General features: G+C 45.1%; 1 protein-coding gene across 2 annotated transcripts in view; it reads left to right on the forward strand.

The window, feature by feature from the left end:
- sh3pxd2aa (SH3 and PX domains 2Aa) overlaps nt 1-26,085 on the forward strand; it is an 89,376-nt gene that overhangs the window by 30,608 nt on the left and 32,683 nt on the right. Inside the window, exons 5-7 of one of the 2 annotated variants that reach the window (XM_031867215.1) lie at nt 2,049-2,140; nt 15,926-15,951; nt 23,393-23,437. In XM_031867215.1, coding sequence (XP_031723075.1) covers nt 2,049-2,140; nt 15,926-15,951; nt 23,393-23,437 — 163 coding nt within the window. The remainder of the gene's footprint in view (nt 1-2,048; nt 2,141-15,925; nt 15,952-23,392; nt 23,438-26,085) is intronic. The other variant, XM_031867216.1, reaches the window with a different exon arrangement.

Consider the following 26,085-nt stretch of genomic DNA (forward strand, 5'->3'; position numbering starts at 1 on the left):
CCCCCCCCCCCCCCCCCCCCCCCCCCCCCCCCCCCCCCCCCTCCCCTGTGAGGGGTCAAAGGTCCATTTCACATACTTTAAACATGGCACACATGAGACTGTAGCCACAGTAGGGGACGTGGAAAAGTGTCCTGGCAGTGAAGAGCTGTGTATCTGAGCAATCTCAGGAGCCTGTAATGAGCTCTGACACTCTGACACTAGGCTTGGTGGGGGAACGATGGGATCTCTTCCTTCTACAGTTAAAGGGTTTGTTCATTTCCATGTGTGCCACAATCAGAGAAGAAGGGCGACCTATGTGTGCCCCAAACTTCTCCGTCAATGCACTACACAAGGCAGACTCTAGCTCTTCCATTGTTACAGAAGCTGTGGTTCCACTTGTCTTTTTCAATGTAACAGACCACATGCTGAGGTTGACTGGCTCGCATTGAGTTCAGATCTCAGTGAGGTGTGGACAGCATGTGGAGACAATGGACAATTTATCAGACGTAGGTCTCCATCATCTTCCTCCCACACAGGAGTTCCTCTCTAGAGGAGAGCAAAGAGAAGAGAGGAGGACACCAGACTGGAGCCAGCGTAGACCTGCTGTCTGAGTCCTGTTATCCTACTGGTGATGAAAACACAACATTTCATGATTTTGCTGCTCCAAAATAAAAGCTTTTAAATAACATAATAATGGAGGACTTTAATTGTGAAGAATTTATAGGAACATGTGTTTAACACTGAGTTAGCGGAGCTTTGTTAGCGGCTATTCTTCAATAAAAAAAAGTCTACTAATTCTGCAGGGAGGAAGAGAAAGCAGCAAAAATAGCGCAGGACTTTTATTGTGAAGCATTTATAGGAAATGACATGTTGGTCCACCGTTTTACAGCCGTTCCTTTGACCATGAACTATATCCGATCACTATCCGATCAGGCAGGTCGCACTGAAGTGTTCAGTGTGGACACACATGAGGACACAGCTGAGTTTCGATCCACCTCATCTGATCACAGAAGTCGCATTCAGTTGGAGGGAGACTCGCCTTAGCACTCCCTGTTCTCTCTCTCATTAGTTTTTCTATTTTTATTTTGCAGGATTCCGATTTTTTTTATTTATCTCCCCCCCCTCCCACATCTAATTTGTGATTGTCTCTACGCACACAATAGGGAGCAATTAGTTGGCCTTCATTAGGAAGGGTTAGCTACAGTATCCACTCAATAATCAGGACCAAAAAGAGTTTAAAAACAAAAAGATACGCACAAAAATGACTGACAATGACCATGCTCCTTCTCTCAGCTCAGGCAAAAAGGCTTCCTCATTACCCAAATAACCCGCAGCGCTCTAATGTTTACAGAAGCCGTAGCGAGCCGCTTCTTTTGCCCGGTACCGCAGCGTTTCCATGCCGTTTACTTCCTACATCCTGTTTATGAGGCAAACAGCGGAGAGGAAGAGTAATTACCCAGGGTTCTCAGAGGGTCTGCTCTTTGGAGATGGCAGGGTGCTGAGTCCAGCCAGCTGTGGTGCACAGTGAGATACGGCCCTCTTCAATCTCAACCACGAGGCTCTTTCAATATCCCCATAGATCGGATCCCATGAATGAAACATGCAGGCCGCTGTCAATGAAAAGCCCACGCTGAACATATGCCCTCGCATGTCGTATGCACCCTGCACCCCGCTACTGTACATGAGCTCCTCCTTTGGTTGGAGCTGTCCAGATCATTAAATATAGATGGCTAGTCAGACATATGATCCTCTCTCTGACTGCCGTGTGGCTCTGTCAATGAACACACAGAGTAGGAAGGATGCTTGATTAACCAAGTACTCCCCCTGCACACCCAGACACTATTCTTTTCCAAAGAAGCCTGTATGATGCCCTTTAAAAGCGCTGTATAAGAGATACATTACTGATACGTTATCACGTTCAGAGGAAGGATCTCAGTCAAAACAAAAAAAGGATGTGGACAGCCAGGTCAAACAGTCACTGGGGGAGATGAAGATAGGTCAATGAAAACAACAACAACAGGACTAATCAATGAGCTGGTCTTTAACCTCCCCGTTCTCTCTCTTCTTAGGCGCTGGTGCGACTCCCCCCTCAGATCTCTCAGAGTGAGGAGGTGCTGCACTTCTTTGAGACAAAGGCCGAGGACGTCAACCCCCCAGTGGAGTGAGTGTCACATACTGTACACAGAGACACGGCAACACACCCGTACGCATGCTGTCTACTCAGACTAATCGGCCATCTGACTCAGTGTCAAGCTCTCCAGCGACACCGTCGTTCCTGTTGTGCTGCACTTTCACTCAAAACCCCACTGAGGATGGTAGCTTATGCTAATGTGGGTGTCGCTCCCAAAACACTGGTCTGAAATTGGTTTTGACATCCTCTTTTGGAGAAAAAAAAAAAGAATGTTACTGCTTTAATTACAGGATGGATGTGAATGTGCTATGTGGTGTAGTGGTCAAAGCAAGACTTCATCATTTGAAATAACATAGGTCCTCCTTTTACAAATGAAAAGTAGAATTCATAAGTGATAAAGTGCACACTTTGTGAGTTCAATACGCTGAGACGTTTTGCTTGTGTGGTGTGACCAGTAGCTTCACTGGCTAACGTTAGCTAACATGTGTTCTCGTGTCTTAGATAGGGCTGTACTGAATAGTTTCAAACTTCCTTCATGCCGTTTTTTTTGGGTGATGATTTCATGAAATCTGACGACAGACATTCAAAACGTCATTCAAAAACGGCGCTTTGAATGTAAATATTCAGTACAGCCTCTAAGAGATTTATTATTAAAATAAGACAAGTAGTAAACATGCTGAGGAGGCATGTTTAGCAGGAAGTATGAGTTCTGATCGTGATCCCGTTCCACTGATGGAGCTTCATTAGGTCACTTAATGATGATGTCTTTAAAGCAACTGACTCAAGAGAATTGTGGGAAATGAAGAGAAATGCAATGTGCCGCTATCTCGTAATGGCAACTGGGCTCAACAACAGTTGCATAGGCTCACTTTATTTTTTCTTCACAGTTTTGTTTTTTATAAAGGTCAATATGTGTATGCATAGAGAGAGATAGATATAGTAATAGTGATAATAATTATGAAGTAGAACAAAAAAATGTAGTAAAAAAACAACAATAATGATAATAAGAAATAAGATAAAACAAAGAGAAAGCAATAATACTATGAGGAATTCAGTAAATAAAGAAAAACTAAATTTACAGTATAAAAGAGAAGAAGAAGAGAAGAAAAACAATGCCATGCTTTTTCTAAAAGGATGAATAGTGTCACTTTAAATCCTAGACGGTCAAACTTTCAGAATTTGCTCGCTCGTGATCATGAATCAACAAATCCATTATTATGTCATATAATACACGTCTGGAACATGGGATTGTGTGAACTCTAGTTGAGTGTAAGGATTTCTCTTCATGGAGCAGCTTGTACACAATCTCCTGGACGTGTTTGTTAGCATAAAGCTACACAAAGTCAGCTCAGAATGTAAGCTGTTTATTTGAATGAAAGCATCATTGTTGCTCAGGTTCACGGTACTGATGGCTGTTTTTACTTTTGTCATAACCTCACACTGATTACAGGAGCAGCATGCAAACATGAGGATGATGATGATGAAGTCATCACTTTTTTGATTGATAATGTTACTCACAAGAACTCAGATGCTAACACACCTTGCATCTGTGTATCCCCCCCCCCAAAAAAAAATACAGTATGATTGTACAGTGGCTAAGCTCATTAGCTCTCTAGTCTATTCCCAGATCAGCTCTTTCTCTGCGAGTTCGTTAAAACCTCCATCTGACTGGTTTCAGAGCAGGAGATAGCCCCTTTGGGTGGTTTTTAATTAGAGAACACGCTCTCCTCTCCAGACCTGGAATGTCAGTATCGCACTATTCCATTTTGTGATGTGCTCCTGTTCCCCCTCTTCTGCTGACAGTCTGTAGTTTAGAGTATTGCCCTCGCCTTTCTCCGTTGGATGAGAGGAAAGACGTGAGGCAGGCAGGATTTAGTGACCTCTGGCTGCCAGTGTTTCTTCAGCACAGAGTAATGAGTGTGTCTCTCCCTATCGTCCTCTCCCTCCTTTAATTCTTTGTATCCAACCCGGCCTCATAAATTCAGGTATAAATTGATGCAACGGCTCAAGGTTACGAACGCCGACGCGATCAGTCTTTGAGCAACAGCCTTCGTTTCCTCGCTGACAACACAGCTTTCCATCTCGCCTCTCTCTCTCTCTCTCTCTCTCTCTCTCTCTCGTTCTCTCTCTCTCTCCTCCTGCCTCTCATTTGCCTTACGCCCTGCATCTCTTCCAATCCTTTTTTTCTTTGTTTTCTCTCCATGAGCATCGTTCTCTACTCGTTCTCATGCTTCTTTCTCTCTCCTCTACGTATGTTGATGCTTAAAGAAACGGCATTAATCTCGTTTGGAGATGTGGGAGATGAAGCCGTGTGTGTGTGTCAAAACAGGGACGAATTTGAGATATTTCCTTTTCAGCCACTGGAATCAGACAGGTGTTTACACAGGAGTTGCATATGTGAAACTTGAGACATATTAAAAGAAAAAGGAATAGAATGAAAGAGGTACTTTTTGGCCTGTGGTGTTGCTGCTGGCAGCTTTCTGGAGAACCGCTCATACAAAGTGAACACCTTAGAAACACACCTGTATGACACACAGTGGTAACGTCATACACTCAAGTCACGGCTCCTCACGGTCAGGAACACCAGTGAACTACAGTCTAGTTCAGCAGGAACCACCAGGGGCAGACTTTACTGTGGACAAGGTAGACCTCCTGGACCTGGTACCCCCAAAGAGCCCCAAACAGCTATAGATGTATTATGATGTTTAGATATGAATGATATTGAATTATGTTACTATTCTAAGTCATTGTACACTGAAATAACTATTAAAGGCCCCAAAGCTCTTAAACAATATGCAACTCAACTGTATACTACTTACTGTGTACTTCTACTGCAGAGGAAGACATTGGAGTACTACGTTTACCTGACAGAGAAATGTTTCTGGTTACGTGACAGATTCAGATCTGACTCGCGGAATATAACAATTCAAATTATTCATTAAACTATCCAGCATCATATTAGAATGGTAAGCTCCACCAAGTACATTTCAGTACATTGTGTTAATAATACCTCTTCGTTTGGTTTGTGGACTCTCGTTATGAAGCCTTGAGTTTGGCGTTTTCGCCGTCGCCATCTTTGGATTACGGCTGTCGCCATTGTGTTTTTTTGCAACCAATGAACAGAAGTGAATGCGGAGGGTTGACATAGAGACGTGTTGAAGAAGACTTGAAACTAGAGATTGAGACCATAAACTCATGTTTACAATGTTTACTGAGGTAATAAATCAAGAGAGAAGTAGAGTCATTTTCTCATAGACTGCTATACAACCAGAGGAGTCGCCCCCTGATGGACACTAGAGAGAATGCAGCTTTAACACATGAAGCATTGGCTTCAGGCAGAACCGGATGTTGCTGCCTGACTGTCTACGTTGCCTGATTATTGCCCTCCATGAAGATGAATGGACTTTAGGTGACTTGATTGTGCTTTTCTGCAATTAGAACGAGTATCCAATTTTTTATTAAAAAATAGTGCTTATTTCCATCAGTTGCACTCAACAAAAGCAACTCTTCTCACAGTCCTAAATGACGTGTTGATGCATGTGGATGCAGGATCATTCTTGGTGCAGCTTTTGACACAAGGTGTGTTTCCAACCATCTGTTTTATGCACATTTTTAATTTGCGCATTCAAAAAGTCAAAACAGCTAGAAGCTAACGGTGCTGACAGCGGGGAACAGCGCTAACGACAGCAGCAGTGCTGACAGAGATGAGTCTACGACAGCGGTACCTCCGTGTGAGAGCAGTGCAGTGTGCCGCTTACATAAACTTTATAAAAAGCGGATGGCAGATAATATCCTCCAGCCTAACGCTGGCAAAACATTATTTTACAAGAGATAAGTTACAACGCACTCGTTCTCACTCTGACATGGAGAAGGCAGAAACAGAGTACCGGCAGCTTGTGAGGAGTGCAGGTGGGCAAGAAAAAGTCACGGTACGCCAAAGAGTCAAATATAGAAGTGCCGGTCCTCTTCAAGCGCTGAACCTCAGCAAAATATCCCTGACCTGCTTAGTCCACAATAACTGAGTCATCAGCAGGTCTCTAAAGTCCTAGCGTCAGTGTTTGTTGGCAGTTCCAGTCCTAAAACTAAAAGACTGTTGCTTTGAGGTTGTGTCTCCTAAACCTTGGAACTCTCTCCTTTTGGACTGGTGGAAGATCTGTGGACACTGTGGACACCATACTGTTAGCCTTATCTATATGTTTTATTTGATTTTATTCTTCTAAAGTCTCTATTTCATGTCCGTTGCTTTGTGTTTTATCGTGAAGCACTTTTTGACGTGCTGCTCTTGAAAGGCGCTATGCTAATAAACGTCCTTACTTCCTCTCCTCCTCAATTACCCTTCCTCTTCCCTTACTTATTTCCCTCTCCTCTCCACTCATTGCCTCCCAGTCTCCCACCTCTGTCTTCCTCCCCCCCCCCCCGCCAGTCATCTGTCCATCCCACTCCGTCTGCTGAGGTGGAGACAGGGGACAGGCTCACTCAGCCTTAATGGATAAGCTGCTGCACTCCCCTAACTATTAGGATCAATAGCACTCGCTGGAGACCGCGCAGTACAGCAGCGAACAGCAGCGCACAGCAGCGCTAGGAAGGGGTTAAACACTTTAAGTGTGTCAGAGTGAGAGGAGTGGTCAGCCGAGCGTGCGGAGCTTATGTGTGTGTGTGTGTGCATGTACGTGCTCTTGTGTGTGAGCGTTTATCGATCCGTCTGAAACGGAGCAGTTGTACACTTCGTGCAATTATATCTTTTCAAAAATGTTTGTGTTCGCAGCCAAAGAGACAGCAGCAGGAGAAGAGTCGTCATTGCGGGACTAAATTGGTCTTGCTAGTTGTGTGCAGCAGCCTTTGTTGCTGTCAGGTTATTTCAGTGCACCTCCCGTCTGTGCTCCACAGTCTCTTTTCTCTCGCCACCATCCTACATGGATGCACTCATTCACCCAGACACCCACCCGATGGTGTCTGACTCACTGCTGCTCTGCTTCCTCACACACTCACTCACACAGGGTGTTGTTAAGGCTGGGCAGTAATAGCTTTGGGAGGGCCAGACTGTACATGGGTGTGATGAACAGAGCGGGGCCAGGACAGCTACCAGGGTGATGAAATGTGTCCTCTTCATCACTTGAAGGGGGGGGACGGGGACGGGGCTAGCACAAGGCCAACGGTGCACCGAGCTCCCACGGTTTCTCTGATCAGCTTCAGAAGAATATACACAAGATGACATTTAGCTTCAGATTTTTAAGACTGGATCAAACTTTCTTATTTCTAACCCTGTCTCCATAACATCACTGTGAGTGAGTCATGCTTTGACATTAGCCAGCACCAGTCTCCTTCTCTATGTGAGATACAGTTTTTTTTCTGACTGTGATCTGATTAGAAAAAATGAGCCACATGCCTCACAGTGCTGCACAGGAATCGATCCCATCAATCAGAGCTCAGCAAGCACATGGAGCTCTCCTCTCCCCTGTCTGTGGAGTGGAGTACTGCAGCGGGGCGAAGCCACAAGCCCGCCTGATGTCACTCGTGTGCAATCAGCTGCTCCTTTTCAAGCTGAGTGTATATTTTTTTACATTAAACGTATTTTGATTGGACTTCTGCTGGATCTCTGGTCGTTCTGTTGGCTTTTGACGCCTTGAAACGTCCTGCAGAAGAAAAGTACAACAAACGAGGATATTGGATATAAAGAAGAGAAGTTATCATAACAGCTTGATGGCATTTTTTATGTTTCAAAAAGAGGAACTGTGCACACATTTGAACTGCCCACAGGAAGTCCTCTGCAGAGCAGGCTCGTCTGGGTCTTTTACTCTGGAGGTCAGTGGCTCCCTCAAGGAGTCGTTAGATAAAGTAAACACATTTGTTCTGAAGTTAGCCTCTTTCTTTGGAAATACTGTGTCGTTTTATATCTACGTCTCTTAAATGTATTCAAATAGATCAGTCATAGGGGAAATCATTCTATATATCTGTATTTCTATCTCTCCACTGCAGAGTGGACCGGTTGGGACTAATCTATGTCATGAGATTTGTATAAAAAAGAATGTTTATCAGAGGCAGGCGTCCGAACATTGGCTAACATTCCCCCCCTCTCCACTCTTTACCTCGGCTCACAGAGCTCTCAGTGTCTCTGTCCATTTATCTCTGTCCAGATGTTCACACACCGCACTGAGGCTGCAGTACGACCTTGCTTACATGTGGTGCGGTTTTGTCCCGTATCGTGGCGACTGAGGCCAAAGTGAGCTCAAAAATATGAATCCATCCTTTGAAGGATGGCAAGCAGAAAGGTTGCCGCTCTACCGTAATACACTGCCTTTGCATCTAAGTAAGGAGTCAGAACTCACAGCTTTCCATGGAGCTACACTAGCTCTGATTCTACCCTCCGGTACCTCTCCACATGGTGGCGTGCTTCACAACACAAACGGCTGTTACTGGAGTCCTCTGCACCCTCGGCTGCTCTGTGTCCAGTTCATCCCCCGGTGTGATCTGTTGTCCACTCACAAACCTCCCTAAGGCTCTCCTTCCTCTATAAATGTATCCAGTGTCTTTTTCTGTCTTTCTTTATGTCCATTTTGACGCTACACTCCCCTTCCCCTTTTTGTAAGACATGATGTTTTCCTCTCTCTTGCGTAACACTTTTCCCACCATCTTGCATTTCTATGGAGTCAATTAGCATGTGCTGTGGGCTGTGATTTGTTTCATGTGTCTGGGCCCTGCTGTAGCAATCATATAACTATCAGCCTGAATAGCATTATCTGTCCTCTGCAGACCATAACCAGCCATGATGAAAATATTGGCCACTGGCCCCCCATAGGCTACCGTAGTTTGAGACATGGCCGACGTTATCATCATTCATCTTGCCCCCTCACAACCCTCCCCCTGAATAACAATAGGCATCGACCTTGGCTCGTGCCTCGAGGAGAGAGATGCTGCAAGATTAACAGATTATGACTGGGTTAAACCATGAACTCCTGTGATTGGTCAGATTTTGGGCCTAAGTAGCAGGGCTGTCCCTGGTGACAGGGGGAAGACACATGCGGGTGTTTTTTTGGGCTAATTAGGAATAAGTGGGTGATAAGGATTGGGGCGTATGTGTGTCCAACTCTATCATTGATGTCGACAGGAAGTGTATATTTAAAGGGCATCAATGTAACTTCTTTGAAAGAACAAATAACAAATGAAACCTTGTACTCCAGAACACACGCACGCTGGCTTACACTGCTACAGTCGTTAATGTTAGATAATGTTTTTTGTCATTGAAGCTGTTTTGACAAAAACAAGTAAATAAATTATTCGAAATGACCTCTCATCTTGTGAGGAAAGAGTCTGGAAGAAGTTTAAATCAGGAAGTAAAAAGCATCAAACCCTGAGGGTTCAGGTCTTAAGGCCTCAGGGGGGCCACCAGGACTAGGCCTAGATTAACATCTATCTCCTTGTGATGCCAATCTGGGGGATGGGTGACAGGTTCTGTTTGAATCTAAGAATGTACTGTGACAGGATTGGGGGCAGAGGTCAGGGACAAAAGAGGTATACAGCAATGAAGGACAGAGTCAACCTAACTGTCATCAGGGTTTTCATTTACCCTCAGTCAAACAGCTTCTCTCTCTGGCTCCCATGATGAGGAGATCAGCTCCAGGTGTGTGTGTCTGCTCACACCTGTTCCCAATACTGTCACATGGGAGTGGGTGGAGCCACATGGCAGGAAGTTAGACCCTCACAGTAAGCTCAGTGGAAAATAGCCAGAGGGACTTGCCCATCTTTGTAATCCATGAGACACATGAACACCTGGTGCCTTCTCGAAGAGTATGTAATATAATAATACCATATGTGCTGCACATCACGTTGACATGGTCTTTATTTACTCTTACTCTTAAGGTCATGATATGTAGTGGGGGGACGTGGCAGGAATGGGAGGAATACATTAAAGTGAATCTTTTCAACACTCAACACTAACTTTTAAAAGTAGTCGCCTCTTTTATTCCTCTTGTATTTTGAGTGATGAAGACACTTTGCAGTGATACGGCAGCTTAATCATGAAAAACGTTCCATAAAAGAATAAAAGCTTTATGACAGTAACTAAACTCTTCTTTGTTTGAGTGTAATCGGTTATCGAGTCTTGCGGGTCCCTCAACCAGCATCAGCTGGTCGATCATCTCCACTTTCAGTGAGGACTTCCAGTCCGTCTTTGCTTAGAGCCGATCCCCTCTCTCACATACGTCTGCCTGATGCATCCACTCGGCCTCAAGTCTCCACTAGACGTTCATTTCATCACATGCCCATGTGTGTGTGTGTGAGGGTTGTCCACAAACAACATGCAGGCCCGCACATGTCCAGCTGTAAGCATGTATAGTGTGCATGTGAACAGGTCTACCTATGCAGACACCCGGTGTAGTAATCCCACTGTGCACTTTGTGTCCAGTGTATCGGGGCCTTGATGCTCCTCACATGGGACGCAAACTTGTGTGTATTTAGTTGCCGCCAGCACTTTGGTGCATCTGCAACCCCAATGAGTCTCTGTGGGCACAATACGTGTGTGTTGACCGTGTGTACGGGAGAGTGTTGAGGTTAATTGATTCCTTGAACACTAATAGTGTGCTAATGCCCACAGTGAGCTTTAGCCTGGTCACGGCCATGAGGGCTCAAAGACAGGGGAGGCTGAGGGTAATTTGGGGCTCTGGAGGGGGCTTAGAGTGGGGGGCGGGTGTAGAGAGGTGGAGGTCTGGATCTGGTGACGCTGAGGTATGAATGGGGTGGTGAGTTCAGGGACGAGAGAGAGAGAGAGAGAGAGAGAGAGAGAGAGAGAGAGAGAGAGAGGCTAAGGCAATAATCTGTGGGAGTGTGTATTTCCTGGTGTTGCAGGCTAGCCCAGCAGGGGGTCATTGAGAGTCATTAACTTGCAGCCAGTTGGCTACACACATTGATTAGCCTATTATCTGACAACCCACTCATATACGCTTAATGAGGAAATCCATTGCCTTCTTCTTTCACAATTTAGAGTTATACTATGTGTTTACAAAATAATGTAGTTTGTTACTGTCCACAAACAAATCTAATTGTAGTAATACTACTAGACATCATTGTCCTACCTCTCCAAGCAGATTTTTAGCAGATTGAGCAATTTTAGTATGCAAGAGCCACTGAGCGGTACCTCATTTTCTTTACATTTATCTGCAACTGTGCAGAAATACACAATGAATAGACCAAAATAAACAACGTTATTTATGAAGCTTTAAAGCAATAATATAAATGGCAGACTGATTCATAGACCTCTCAGTACCAATGTAAGTCTATGGGAAACCATGGCAACATGTTAGTTGTCATGGACCTGTTGGTTCGTTGTGATTCCATCGTTTGACCACTAAGCCAAATTAGCTGTATAGCCCCGTGCTCCTCGTGGGTGCTGCACACACACACACACACACACACACTCACAGATTTCTCGCTTTATAGTTAGATACATACTCAGTCATGCACTAACAGCTGACAATCCCTCGTATCAGCTGACCACTGAGCTGACCCGCCTGACCCTGACACCACACAGCCCGCCTCACCCGGACCACTCATCCATCCACCGGCTCTGGACCTGATAAGAGCTGGATGGAAGCGACCTGCTCCACGGAGCTGTGGTCAGTGAATGCACCGTGACCAAGTGTCAGTGTGTGATGAACAGTGGTGACCACAATGTGTTTGAATGTCCGCGGCGGACCCATCTGTTGAAGTTTTTGATCGGGACATACCTTTTCTTTACTGTGTCTGACAGATTTAGACACACGCACTGACACCGATACCATTTGGGCACTCTGTGTCACTAAACAGCGCTGCTGTCAGAATAACAGCCGTTTTGAATTGCACATGTTTGTGCATGAATAGTCAACATCAACATCTGTGCATGTTCCAGTCTGTGCTGGGACAAAAGAAAACATGTGTCACATCACTGCACATCGTAGCAGTTAAACAGACGTATACTTAAAGGCTGTAAAATCTTGGTCTCCTGCTTCTCTACTTAAAAATGGCCTTGAGATTCCACGTCGCCACATAAAACACCCTTTTCTCCACCACTGGAGGATGTATTCTTCACGTCGCCTCTCACTCCTCGCTTCCTTCCTCTCCTCCATTCCTCAAGGAGACAGAGGAAATGTTTCATTTCAGCCTCCAGGGACTCCGGTCACTGTGTTTCTGCTCTGCCTCCTCCTCCTCCTCCCACCCTCTCTGTACGTCGTGCCTGCCCCCTGCCCCTCCCCTGTGCCCTAATGCTTGGCAGATGCCTCCAATACCTCAAAAAAAATACTGCCCAAAATAGCCAGCCGCACCCCCACTGGCATGTCCCAATGTAATGTTAATCGTTAGTGGCTAAGCTAACAAGCTAAAGAGCTCTCTTTGTACTGAGTCACAGAATTGACGATCACAAACCAGGCTAATCTCGGTGCTATGCAGGTTGCTAGCACGGCTAACGTGGCTGCGTGTTGACTAATGTTTGCCTCCCGAGCTGTGTCAGTGGGCTAATGCTCGGGTGCCATGCAGGCATGTTGTTCTCAAGCCCTTTGTGAATGCTTAACGCTAACAGCCCGCCCACACGTGATGCGAGCCAACCTTTGCTTTGAGCCGCTCAGCATAACAACAGTAGAACACATGCTATCGATCCAATCAGCAGTCACTGTGTGTGTCGGGGTGAACAAACAGCTGTCCTCTGGGACTGCATCTGATCACATGATCATCTGATCGAGAACAACTAACCCCAGAGACTCCAGTGCAGCGCGGCCCTCACCCAGAGATCTGTGTAGAGTAGACTCTACAGTCGGACCAGAAGCTGCCTTTGTCCTGATTGGGACTGTTCATAGAGCTCCACGCTTGTATTAGCCTTTTTAAACCATGCACAGCATGAGTAGCTTAACAGGCTCTGTGGGAGTTTGCTAAAGCAGAGCACTTGTCATGCTGCTGCTGTTCTTCACCAAACAGAGCTCATTCATCGACCCCTGTCCTCACCACCTCGATAAGTTACAACCAGACATTTTCAGGTCCCACTCTTACACCTATTGTATTGTCAGGCTGCTGCGTGGATCATTTACTGTTAGCTTGTTCAATTAACCCAGCAGGCACCCAGCATGCATATAGAAACTAGTTTGGCTGGTGGAGGGGGCCATCCTTTCACACACTGGGCCACTTGTACATTACATTAGTCATTTAGCAGACGCTTTTATCCAAAGCGACTTACAATAAGTGTATTCAACATAGGTTTTCAAGAGAACAACTAGTCACCAGAAGTCATAAGTGCATCTCCTTTCTTCAAACAAGCATCTAAGAGCATAAACCAGAGCCAACATACAGTGCAGAAATAAACAAATGCAATAAGTGCCACAAACTAATATGAAAACAATAAGTGCAATTAGTATGAATACAATAGATGCGAAGTAAGTGCTAAGTGGAAGGCTAAGGGTAGGCCTTCTTGAAGAGGTGAGTTTTGAGCCTCTGCCGAAAGATGGGCAGCGACTCCGCTGTCCTGACATCAGTGGGGTGTTCATTCCACCACTGTGGGGCCAGGACAGAAAACAGCCGCGACCGGGGCGATCGGCCGTATGGACCTCTGAGCGACGGGGCAACCAGTCGCCCCGAGGCAGCAGAGCAAAGTGGTCGGGCATTTGTACCATTTATGAACCTCTGAAAATATCAAAAACACATTGTAAATAGAGTGAAAAATGAATAAAATGTTGAATTATTTTATCACCATCCAATCTATTAGTAAACTATTGATGGAAAGAAGGTGTAGAAAGGGGGCAAACTGTGCTGGCTGCTGAGTCTGCTAGTTGCTGTAAAGGCTGTTTCCTTTGGCCTCTTCACCAGATGACCTGAATCCCTTCATGTTAACTCCTACCAGGCTGGACCACAGCAAGTGGTATTTCATGGCGGCCAATGAAATTAATGACTATAGGAGGTGTTCCCTGTTAGGGTAAGCCTCTGGCTGAGGAATCCACTGGGACTTCCAATTTGTAAAAGAAGTATTTGTTTTACGAAACAAAGAAAATGAAGGACGTAACTGATTTTAGCCTACCAGAAATGTTGGACAATGCGTCTGATTGAGGCAGCAACAGATTGAGCGAGGCTAAGACAAGGGCACTGAGCATGTGGAACCAGCACCTTTAATGCCACTGCGGCGAGCCGGGAGCGGAAAAGGGCAAACATCCCGACAAATCCCCTGCCAACTCTGAAGCTCGGTCCGTCCACAGCATACCTTCCACTGAGACACATCCACAGCTCATTGAATTATTATGTGTAGTATAAGACTTGAATATTGTCCCTTCCCCATATATCAGAGGCCGTGTGTCCAACATGTGTGTGAGACGGACCAGATGAGGAATGGGGGTCAAGTCCCGCTCTCTGCCTGTCCCACTTTGGTGACAATGAAGCGTATTCTGGTTGCAGCGATGGTGGTGGAGATGTCGGGTACAAAGGCCTCATTCTTCGGCCGCGGCCGCTCACAAGGAGACAGACACGTCAGATCACAGACGACGACGGGACAGAGGGGAGCACAGCGACTCACAACAACGCAGAGTGGCTCTCGCTCATGCGTTGTTGTGCTGCTGTCTGCTTGTAGAGCGCGTGTCCATGCTCAAGGACGGACATAGGACTTGTCGGTGTCTCTTTATTGAGCTTGAGTGTGGTCGCAGCGAGAGCCCCCCCAGAGGAGGTTTCCATTTACCTCATGCAGTGACCGCTGGCCACGCTGCTCTTCCTGGCAGTGCACTTTGATGTTGCTCCGGGTCACACCTTTACCAGATAAGAGCGCCCCCATTAATGAAATGGGCTGTTCACAGGGAGGGCCAACTGTCCCAGTCGACGACGCTGGAGCTGGGTGGCTGATCCTGAATCATAGAGGAACAGCCACGTTCAATAAGACGTTTTCACCGACCTACACCTGCTGACCTCACACACATCCTTCTGTCATCCTGAGAGATGAACCCACAGCCGTGAGCTGGCATGTGGTGCTCCAGAGTGGTGTTGCACCCTCAGGTCTCTAGATCCTTGCTGCTGTGTTGATATGAGGGTGAAGGAGGGATTGAGCCTCACTACAGCATCACGCTTCATGGTTGTTGTTTCAGTACTGCAGCAGGATGACGCGCTTGAGTATGGGTGAGGCTTTTGATCGGGCCTTCGGAAGGATATTGAGCAGCACAAGAGAAAGATGACGGGGGGGAGGAAGGGAGAATAGGGGAGGATGGACAGATTGTCAGGTCTGTGTTTCTATAAATAGCGCCGTCGGTCTTCACCTGATCTCTCCTTCGCTATCTTTTTTTTAACTCGATTTCCACGCTGCCGAGAGTCACTGCTGATGAGGGCAGAGTCCGACCCGCTCAGCCTCACACACAGCTCTGGCCCCCCCCCCCCCAGTCTGTAGTTGAGCCTTGTGGCTTAATCCCATTAAAACCCATTAAGCAAGGCATCTTAAACTGAGCCCCCTGATTCTTCAAAATGTGGGGAGGGGTCATCTTCTTGTCTGACAGGGCGGAGAGGGGAGGGCGGGAGGGAGGGAGAGAGGAGGAGTGTAGGAAGAGGATGGTGGTGCCGCTTTGGAGTCACATGACTAATTTGTGTCTGTTGCTGGAAGTACAGGCAGCTGGCCAAAGTCGTTCCTCCCACTCTCTCTCCATCCTTCACTCCCTCCCTCTCTCTCTCGCTCTCTCTCTCCCTCTCCCTCACACACAAGCATTTGTTAGTGAGCTAAAGCCGATTGCATGCTCATGTTGTTGTGTGAGTGCGGTGGTTCAGGAGAGCTTTGTTGTTGCCCGAGCAGCATCCTCTGTCACTAACTATGTCCCTCCTGTGTTGCTTCTCCCTCAGGGACTATGGCTCCAAGCGCAAGTCGGGTAAGTCACCTGTTTTCTTTCCCTTCACTGTAGTTTTTTCTCTCTCAACTTGTTGCTCTGGACAGAAGCTGCACATCTGAGGGGGGATGTGATGCCGCATGACGTATGCCTCTTATCCATGTGATGTCAATGTGCGGTGTGTTGGGGTGGGTTCAGCTGAACCCTCCTCTCCTTCTGGCTGTAGGTCTGATATTACAGTAGGGGGGGGTCAGTCCTTGCTTGAAGCTTTTTGTCCGACACATGTAAGGCTTGACGATTTGTCAATATTTGATTAAGATGTGGTTGACATGAGACGACATGTGTTAGATATTAGATATCGTCATATGGCATAAGTGTTGTTGTTTCCTGGGTTTAAAGGCTGCATTACAGTAAAGTCGTTTACTTACCAGACTGCCTATTATTTGCTTTTACCCACTTAGTGAAAATATCCACATTACTGATGATTATTCATCAAAAAACTCAGTGTGTAAATATTCATAAAAGGCACCTCTTGTCAACCCTACAGTATCACCGTGATGTAGAGGTATTTTATTACATATTGTGAGATGTGCCCCGGCCTAGCTGCATTAGTATTCCTCATGATTCAATAAAGTAAGAAAGAGGGATTTCTCAGGGATACCTTTGGGGGTTTGTGCTTGTTAGGGGCTTTGCTTTAGTCCTGATCTGTGTGGTCTTAACTCCTGGGACTTAATAGGTCAACAAAAGCTGAAATACTTCCTTTGGATGCCACACATGTAATTCAGTAGAGTGCAGGGTAAAACCATCCCGACTATGAACCTGAACCTGTTCCACTGAGCGTCCAACATGTGGATTCAGTGGCACGTTGCAACAAGCTACTATACCAGCGTTCATCCATTCATTGGCCATCTTAGCCATCTTATAGCATTAGCATTAGCATTAGCTTCAGCATAGCTGCTTAACAAAAGCACCGCGCCATGTGAGCCACTAATATATGCACCTTGGAACCCCGTGTGTTTACGGCCCGGTAGAGAGAGGAAATATCAGTCATACCTCTTCTGAATCAGCATGGAAATAGCTTGTGGTTGTTGGAGGATATGATTCCGTGTTTTTTTGGGCTGAATGTTGGTACGGCAATGCAAAACTAATTTAGTTCATACGATGCGGACCCTTGATTTTTTTACCTCATTCTTAAAACTTTTGAGTAATGGGACCTCCTTCAAGTGAACAACAGTTTAAATAGATTTTTGGGAACTGTGTGACCCTCCTGCGTCGGCCCAGAGGGAGCTCACTACCACCTCGGTCACATCCACAGGAGCTGATGGCTGCTGCAGATAAGCCAGCTCCAGCTGCTCTCTCTCTTGGGGTGTAGTGCATTGTGCTCAGGTAGATTTAAACCTTTATGTGAGCTAACTCCACCACTCCACTGACCCGGGGACCTCGTCTACAACCCTAAAGAGGTTGTCTACTTTTACACCTTTGGACAGTTACCTAACATCTGCAATATTTATATGAGTACACCACATTCCTCCTCCCGTTTATTCTAGATCAACATCATGGAACAAATCTAAACGTCTATAAACCCAATGTGTCAGTACATATTTGTATGCTTTATTTTATTCATGTGATTTGTTCTGTTTATGTAGAGGTGGTGCGTGTTACAGGAAGTGCATTACACCCTAAAGTGTTCCATCACTGTATTTATGCTGCTTTCTTTTTCTTTCTGAGATGCTTTTGAAGATGCGTTTAGTGAGCGTTGCATCCTCTCCCCATCCACTGCTGACAGCAAACAGAGCCTCCAGGTGGGGGCTGAGGTTGTGCTAAAACCTCTAAAGTTCACTAGTTGTATCTTTGTTTCATTTGTACTCGCACAGAAGTGCAGAAGTTTGTGGTCTTAGCGGGAGTTATGTGATTGTAGTCGTGTCTTGAGTGAGGTTACCAGTTTTTATGCTAAGCTAAAGAGGCTAATCACCTCCTGATGTTGATGCAGATCTAACAGTCAGAAAGAAGGAGAATGAGTGGAGTCCCCAATATGTTCTTTGGTGGTATTAGTTTATGTTGTCTGCTGGAAAAATATAAATATAGCTTTTAGAAAACGTTCATGCAGAAACAGAGGATATTTAGACCAGCACATGTAAACTGGGTATTTGTTCACTCAACATTGTGTAACATGGAGTTTGTACACTTATTATATGATATTGTTTTATATTGTAATTTATTCCCTTCATGCTGAGAGTCATCACAGTGACGGGCCCGTCTGCAGACAGCACAGATCTCTCTATAGCACAATCCTGCTGATAAAGGAGCCAAACAGCTGATGTTAACGGGGGTTGCAGTGACTTGCATTATGATGTGTTCAGGCTCTATCAGTATAAATGAGTATTCAGCAGAGGTACATTGTAAAGCTATCAAGTTTAAATGTAATCTTGTAGTTCTTGCTGAGAGACTTGATTAAATCCAGTTTGTTTGAAGGAGATGTTTTCACAAAAACACAAAATACATATTAGAGATGAATTATGAGCTGTTCAACTTCTTAACAATAGCTCTAAGCACATTATAATACATCATTAAAACTACTAATGACAAGATTATTTTTATCAATCCAATTCAATGTTTTATTTCCGATTCATTTGAATTGTGTGTTTTTATGCAAATAACTGCTATAGCTGGAATAACATGTAGAACTTTTGACGGTTAACACTGACTTCAGGACAGTTGGAATGATATTTCCAGGACGGTGGTGAGAAAAGTCTGGAGCCTTGCTGTCAAATATAGTTCTCAGAAGGAAAATCAGAATGGGCAGGTCAGATTTCAGCTAAGAAAACTACAACTGGTGCATCTACAGGAAACCCGTCTGGGGTCCTGGTGGAGGAGTCTGTTGAGGGACTTTTGTCACAAGTCATCCCCTCTAATAATGGCCTGATGCCATCTCATATACGGGATTTTCCTTTTAAGACAATGTGACAATAACATTTTTGAATGTACAGTTGCCACAACTAAATAATTTCATCTAATAATTCCGAGGAATGGAACTTTAAAAGGTGAACGTTTGTTCAACAGAAACCAAACACTGATTCGTCTCACCTCTGGTGAGGGGTCTCTGTGCTCCCCCGTGGCTCTGCAGAGTGCAGATGGAGCTCCAAGTGAGGGAACGGAGGAGGGTGCTGTTTGGGCTGTGGAGGCCACAGGGGTCGAGACTGTCAGACAGACGCTTGTTTGTTTACGTGGAGACATGGAGAAGATTTCAGCCTGACGTTGGAATGACCTCTCACTCTGTCTGTATGTGTGTGTAAGATAAGATAAAATAAGATAATCCTTTATTAATCCCACAGCGGGGAAATTTGCAAGTTTGTAGGTTTTAGTGGTGCAACGGATCTTAAAACTTACGGTTGGGATCGGATCACGGTCACAGATCGGATCAGCGCAAAAGAAAAAAGGGAGCAAATATCACTTTTAGAGATCCCTGTTCCCGTTTTTATGCTGCTAATACAAATTACCCATCATTGATGATCCATATTGGATACAGATCCCTTTGTTGTTTGATTATAGCAGCTGGTCTACAAGGATCAAGACTTTTATTTTTTTGCCACCATCCCAAAAATCATTTCAATGACTCTGAAGTCTGTAAAACATGAACAAATAATATACTTTGCTATAGTAATTTATAATGTTTTTTTCTTCATAAAAACACACAATCCAAATGATAAGGAAATAAAAGATGTATTTTTATGGATTAAAACAAATGTCATTATTAGTTTTAATGATGTATCATAATCTTCTTAGGAAGTTAAACAGCTCATAATTCATCTCTAATATCTATTTTATATTCATGTGAAAACATCTTCAATCTACTGGATTTATTCAAGTTTCTCACCAAAACTACATTTTACGAGAAGACGTCACTAAACAGAGCCTGAACACATCATAATGTAACCGAACGGAACCTCCATTGGTTAGCCGTTAGCGGTGCTGCTAACGTTACTAGCTCTCCTCCTGCTGATTTAAACACCGATTGGTTGTTTACAATGTAACATTATCAGAGTCCAGAGAAAATCATAAATGATGTCCTGATCTCATATTTTACTTATCGGTGGGTAACAATCGTCAATAAAACTTTATTTCACAAAGTGATGGTTAACGTTAAACTGTGTCATTAATCCCCGGTTCACATGCGTGCCGAACTGTGAGAGGGATCCATACGGATAACGGATCGACAGTGATCCGTTACATCACTAGTAGGTTTAGTGGACAGGGGCAGTTTGTGTTTGTACATATCTGTTCATGAGTTCCATCAGGAGCTCCTTCATATAATAATCTCTATGTTGACTTTGACACATTAAACTTCACCCTGAGCACTTTACTGCAGCAGTAATAATGTTAGTCCACTCTGATTACATCACTGCTGAGGATACAGTAAAGTTGGTATTGATTTAGTCAGAAAAATGGTAATTGTCTTCATATCCATGAGGGATAGCAGCAGGAGTGACGGGGTTTCTCAGAGAGAACCGGAGGAAGAGTCTGGACAGGGCTCACTTTGGAACAGATGTGATTTGACGTGAAGCACTCGCACCATGTCACTCTCTCAACCCGGCTCGGGGTCTGTTGTAGCTAACGGTGGTCGCCGTCGCTCCCCTCAGCACTCTGTTTAGCTAGAGCAGAGGCCCCGTCAGCGTCGCTCGCCACACCGCTCTATTTAGCTAGAGCAGAGGCCCCGTCAGCGTCGCTCCCCACACCGCTCTGTTTAGCTAGAGCAGAGGGCCCGTCAGCGTCGCTCTCTACACCGCTCTGTTTGCACAAGAATGTCATTTGCCACAGTCTATGTTGTTCTGTCCTCTTCCTGCTAAACATGGCGTCGATACCATTTATCTTCTGTCTGTGGTTTGACATTGTTAGTGGCGGTGTAACTCTCGGCTGCTGTGCTTTTTCACAAGTGGCCCATCAATACTGGTTAGCTGTTATTGGTTGCCTTTGTCGTGGTGTCAGGTGACAAGAGTTTACCATTGAAGCTGTGACTGTATGGAGGACATGCAGGGAGAGCCAGCATGAGGTCGGACCGTCAGTCTGGCTGTTTAAGGATAACTGACTTTGTGACCTACTCATAAGGTTCAGAAAGTACTTTCTCCCTGTTGTTTGAGTTCTGTAGAGAAGACTGAGCACATAATGCTGATGTCAAATGTGTCCTCCACCCAGACGATTTAGAGCTCGCAGTGAAATACGTCTCTACTTCTGCGTCTTCACCTCTCCCATCTCTTTCAGACTTGCTTTTCATCCTCTGTATCGCTCACACTCTTTAAAGAACCCGGTGCCTCCTGCTGGTGGACAACTATTAAATGAATTCGGTCAAATTTGGTGCAGACATTCGTGCAGCCCTCAGGATGTACTGTAAAAAGAGATGCTCTGGTGCCATGATCAGGTGAAAATTGCAACTTGTGCAGTGTTTTGGTTTATGACCAAATAACTGGAAATGGTAATACACTAAACTCAGATGGTAAACGTTGTGCCCCCCCCCTGATTTCTTGAAGCTGATACTGATGACATTATTTGGGAGTTGTTGGCCTGGCAGATTTAGCGGCCTAGCTCTAAACAGTATACCTGCTAAATAGGTTAACAAACCAGAATACTTAGAGACTCAACTCAGTTCACAGTCGGGTTTGGATTTTGTGAATGTATCTTTAAGGTTCCAGAGAGAGATCACATAGATACTTCAGTAAACAGTCACTCCTTATACTCCTCAGGCCGCTGGTCTTAGCTCATTGATGGACTATGGCGTGTCGGGGGGGGGGGGATGTGTGGTGATGTCAACAACAGGAACACAATCTACTAATCTACTGGACAGAAAAAGCAGATAGAGGTCTAATAAGCCCCTCCAATCAGACATGCCCATTTTCACTGTCCATAGACCCTGAATTGCAGAACAATGGAGGCGTTTGGGGTCAGAATTCTAGTAAAAATTACCCCCAGCAAGCAAAGGGACAGAGAAGACACTGCTGGCTCTGTTGGTTTGTGACGTCATCACCCAAACCTGAGAGCAATGAAGCATGAGAGCAATGAAGCATGGAGGGCATGGAGGGCCCAGAGTCAGAGAGTTAATATCAATCAGATGTTGAGCGCTGGACTGAGAGCTGCCCGGTGTGTAGTAATCACGCAAGGGCGTTAGTGAGCGAGGTTTGACCCTGGCTGACCTGGGACCAGCCCTGTCCCTCTCTCGGGCCAACATCAATCCAGCTGAAGCCCCTGAGGCTCTGGAGGGTAACGGCTTGGGGATTTGGCTTTTTTTTATCTCTCGTGAGTCGACGCAGAGGAGCGTCGGCTTCACTACAGGGGTAACATATAGATGTTACACATGTTCATATAATTTATATACAGGGAGATGAAGGGATATCTGGGGTCAGGAGGGGTCATGAAGGATGGGAAAAAGCAGTAGATGAACCTAAATTAGTGGAATTTTATTGTGGACCCTTTTTTAACTTGTTTCAGTTCAATGCTTCTCACTGCCGTTTTGGATGGTGTCTACAATCGATCCTATTCCTCTTGTGTTGAAATGCCTGAGGGATCCATACATAAAGCAGAGCTGAATCAAAGATTCTTATAACAAGCTCTTGGAACAAGGTCACCTCAGGTGAAACCATGTTGACTCCCTTTACTTTAGTTTTGTCACAAAACAGCAGTCACAGAAATACATATTCTACCCAAAATATATTTTTGTTGAGTAGTGAACCTACGTCGGACTTTTATTTTGAAACCACACATGTACCGAGCAGAAAGTGACACGCCCTGACACGTTCCAAACACTAGAGTCTAGACACTAGAGGAGAACCGTAGTGTGAAGCTGTGGTCCACTGAACAAGCGTTGTGGTTTGAAGAGTTTGCAGTGAGACTGTGTTGGTGAAGAACCTTCCTTCTTGTAGAACAAAAACATATTGTAAAATATTATTTTGGCTCTAAATCAAACTTTAAATCATGGCCTCCCTGAGATATACCACAGTAGCTATATCTACTGCACCCTGAGTATTGGCCCCTCTGTCCCTGTCGTCTCCGATGCATGGCGTTTCATTTCCTGGCTGGGGGTGCTGAGATGTTTTTTGGAGGGGGGGGGGGTCAGGAACGAACTTTAGAAGTGGCTGACGCCCATCTCAGACATTCCAGGAGGTCGAGATAGAGGGAAGGAAAGAATGGAGAACGTTATTGAGAGATGGAGAGAGGGGGATCACAGGAAGGGTGGAGCCAGCATCTGGCTGTCTGAAAGAGGGAGGGTTTGAGTCTGGAGTGTCTGCAATAGAACTGTACCAACACTCAGATGCACTTTATTCTCTTCCGCATGAAGAAAAACACTGAGCTCAAAAAACGCAGTCAACCCCGGGTTATCTCTGCCTCTTCATATTTTGTGATGTAATAAAAGGTGTGCTTTACCATACTGTTGCTTCTGCATGCTGTCCAACTGAATAATCTCTCTGCTTCTCTCCTTCCTTCTCTTTGTCTGCAGTATGGATGTACGGCTTTACAGACAGCCCGAGGAAAGAGGCCTCAGGTAGCCTTGTGTGTCTAACATGTTGAATATGCATGAGCTGCTGTGAGAGCCACACCAGCTGCATCTTTCTATCAGCATCTGCTTTGCATGCACCGTCATTATCCTCTCCTTCATCCCGTCAGCTCAAATGCAGGCGCTCTCTCTCTCTCTATATGTGCAGTCTACCCATCCATCTCCACAGGCCTGCTCGGCCGACAACAGCTGGGCACAGAGCACGGACCTTAGGTCTGCATGTGGCAGCGAGCCTCAGACTGAAATGAGGTGTCAAGTCTGGTTCCTTGCATATTGTCTGCAACGTGGCTGCAGATCACTGCCTGCACTGTGACCTCAATCGCCTTTATGATGAGTCGAGAGGAAAGAAGTGGAATCATAATTGTCACTATTGCAAATAAACTCGGGAAATCACTTTTATTTCCCCGGCATGGACACACACACTTTCACACAAATGAAAGATTCGCCCCATCTGCTGAGCATTTCCCCAGTGCTGAGACATTTAACTGTGATGGAGGCATTGTTGAAGAAAGACATTCCATTAGAGCTTTCAGCGTCAGTACGAGTCAGGAACAACAAAGTCAAACCATATTTGAGTGTATAGAACGCGGAGGACCGCTCCCCTGATTTCATACATTTGTTGCACCAGATTTCTGTATTGTAACAGGTCTTTAGGATTGATGGTATTTCTCAACAAGGCGTGGTTACATTACGACAGTATAAAGCGTTTAAATAGCTGGATCTGTGCGGCTTCATTACCTCGGGCTGACTTTGATTGCTCCCTCCTCGTGGGCTGCTGACGTTCTCCACAACATGCAGCTTTTCTTTATTTGTCTGAAGACAGACTGACTGACGGTGAGGCAGGGAGGTTATGAGCATTCCCCGGTGTTTCCTGCCTGGTTATTGGAGTAACGCCATGGAGAGATGCTTGATTGTGTTTCAAGCAGTGCACAAACGCTTTAGCCTACTTTTTATTCTTCCAGGCTGCTGAAATGCAAGATTGCATTGCACTCATCAACATATTACAAGGCCACTGTGAAGATATGGTATTAGATGCACTCAATCCTGTGAGCTAGACTTCATCTGGTTCTTCTTCCCTTAGGTCTTAAAGGACAGTGGCATCTAACGTGCACAGCTTAACATTCAAATTCAATACAAACATGTTCAAGGTCCGATCCCATTTACAAAATGACAAAGAGGCTGACAGAGAATTCCCCGTCCCGCATGCGGTCGTAATTGGGAAGATGGAGAGATCTGCTGACGAACAATGCTCCGTACTTCTCAATCAGCCAGCGCTCACGTCTTCATCAGAGACTGTATTGACGCGTTGTTGGTGCTGACATGCATCTTCCGTATCTCCTCTGCCAAGATCTATCTGTTTATGTCAGATAGGGGTGAGCAGCTAGCCAGGTGCTCACAAGCTAACTCAGCCGGATCTCTGGCTGAAATCAGTCCGCTGCACATGCTCTGTTTGGACCATCTCTGCTTTTCCCTCCCCTGTCCATGTGATCCAATCTTAACTGCAGATGGAGGGCCGAAGTGTTTGAAAGAACGCTGCAGGTCACCTGTGATGCTGTCCATTGATGCTCACCAACACTGTTGTTGTCATTAAGAGGCAGGTGGATGTGCTGTTTGTCAGGGATTTGACCCACTCGTGTAATTTATTGGAAAACCTTCAAATGCTTCATATCCCTAAAATCTGTACCTGAGCTAAAAGGTTATGCCAGTCAATAAACCATGAGAAGTATTTCAATTGTGTCATAAATGTTAGAAAGACAATAAAATCAAACTTAAAAAATAAACTAAATAAACACATATTGATCCGAAAGATTTCTGAGTGTAGAAACATGAAAAAAATATTTAAATGATGTACATAAGGAGATATTCTCATTGTTATGAGCAGAGTGCATTTTGATGGTTTCATCTGCAATAGCAATATTTCCCCATGATGTCCTAAAGACCTCCAGCTATTATTATTTTTTTAGATCCATTTAAACAGCATCATGCAAACAACTTCCTCTTGTTTGACTCCTAAGACAAGGGTTCACATCCTGACTCAGACCATTAGTGCTCATTCATTTTTATTTATCATTTAAGGACAATCATGAATTTCCAAAGTCACGACCCATCCCTACTCTAATCACTAGAGTAGTTTGATGTTCATGAATCCAGATGTATTTATTTAGGCGTTACTAGAGGTTCAGCTCTACAGTTTGTTCAGTTTGTAAAAGACTCATTCAGAATCATTGTTTTTTTGTTTGTTTTTTCTGCTGGGGGGGGGGGGGTATATCAGCCTTTTCCTGCTCCAAATTATCTCTTATTATATCGGCCTGTAAAAATCCACTATCGGCCGACTTCTAATGCTCATGAACGGCATCAGTGAGTCATTCTAACTCAGCCTTTTAAATTATCCAATAGCAGTGCTCCGTCTGGTGAGCGGGTTGAATTCATTGGGTGCTGTGATCAGCTTGTTCTGCACCACCTCAGTTATCACATTGTAGGACGGGTACAGTAGAAACAGAGTGTCTTTGGCCACACAACATCCATGTATTTGTTCTTATTGTATAACTGTTCTGTTCCTGATCACTGATACTCAACATCTCTCTGTGGCCCAAACAAGCCCGTAAGGATCAGATGACATAAGCAGCAGCACGTGA

This window comes from Anarrhichthys ocellatus, unplaced genomic scaffold (assembly GCF_004355925.1).
Source record: "Anarrhichthys ocellatus isolate YVR2014 unplaced genomic scaffold, GSC_Weel_1.0 scaffold38, whole genome shotgun sequence".
NCBI lineage: Eukaryota > Metazoa > Chordata > Actinopteri > Perciformes > Anarhichadidae > Anarrhichthys > Anarrhichthys ocellatus.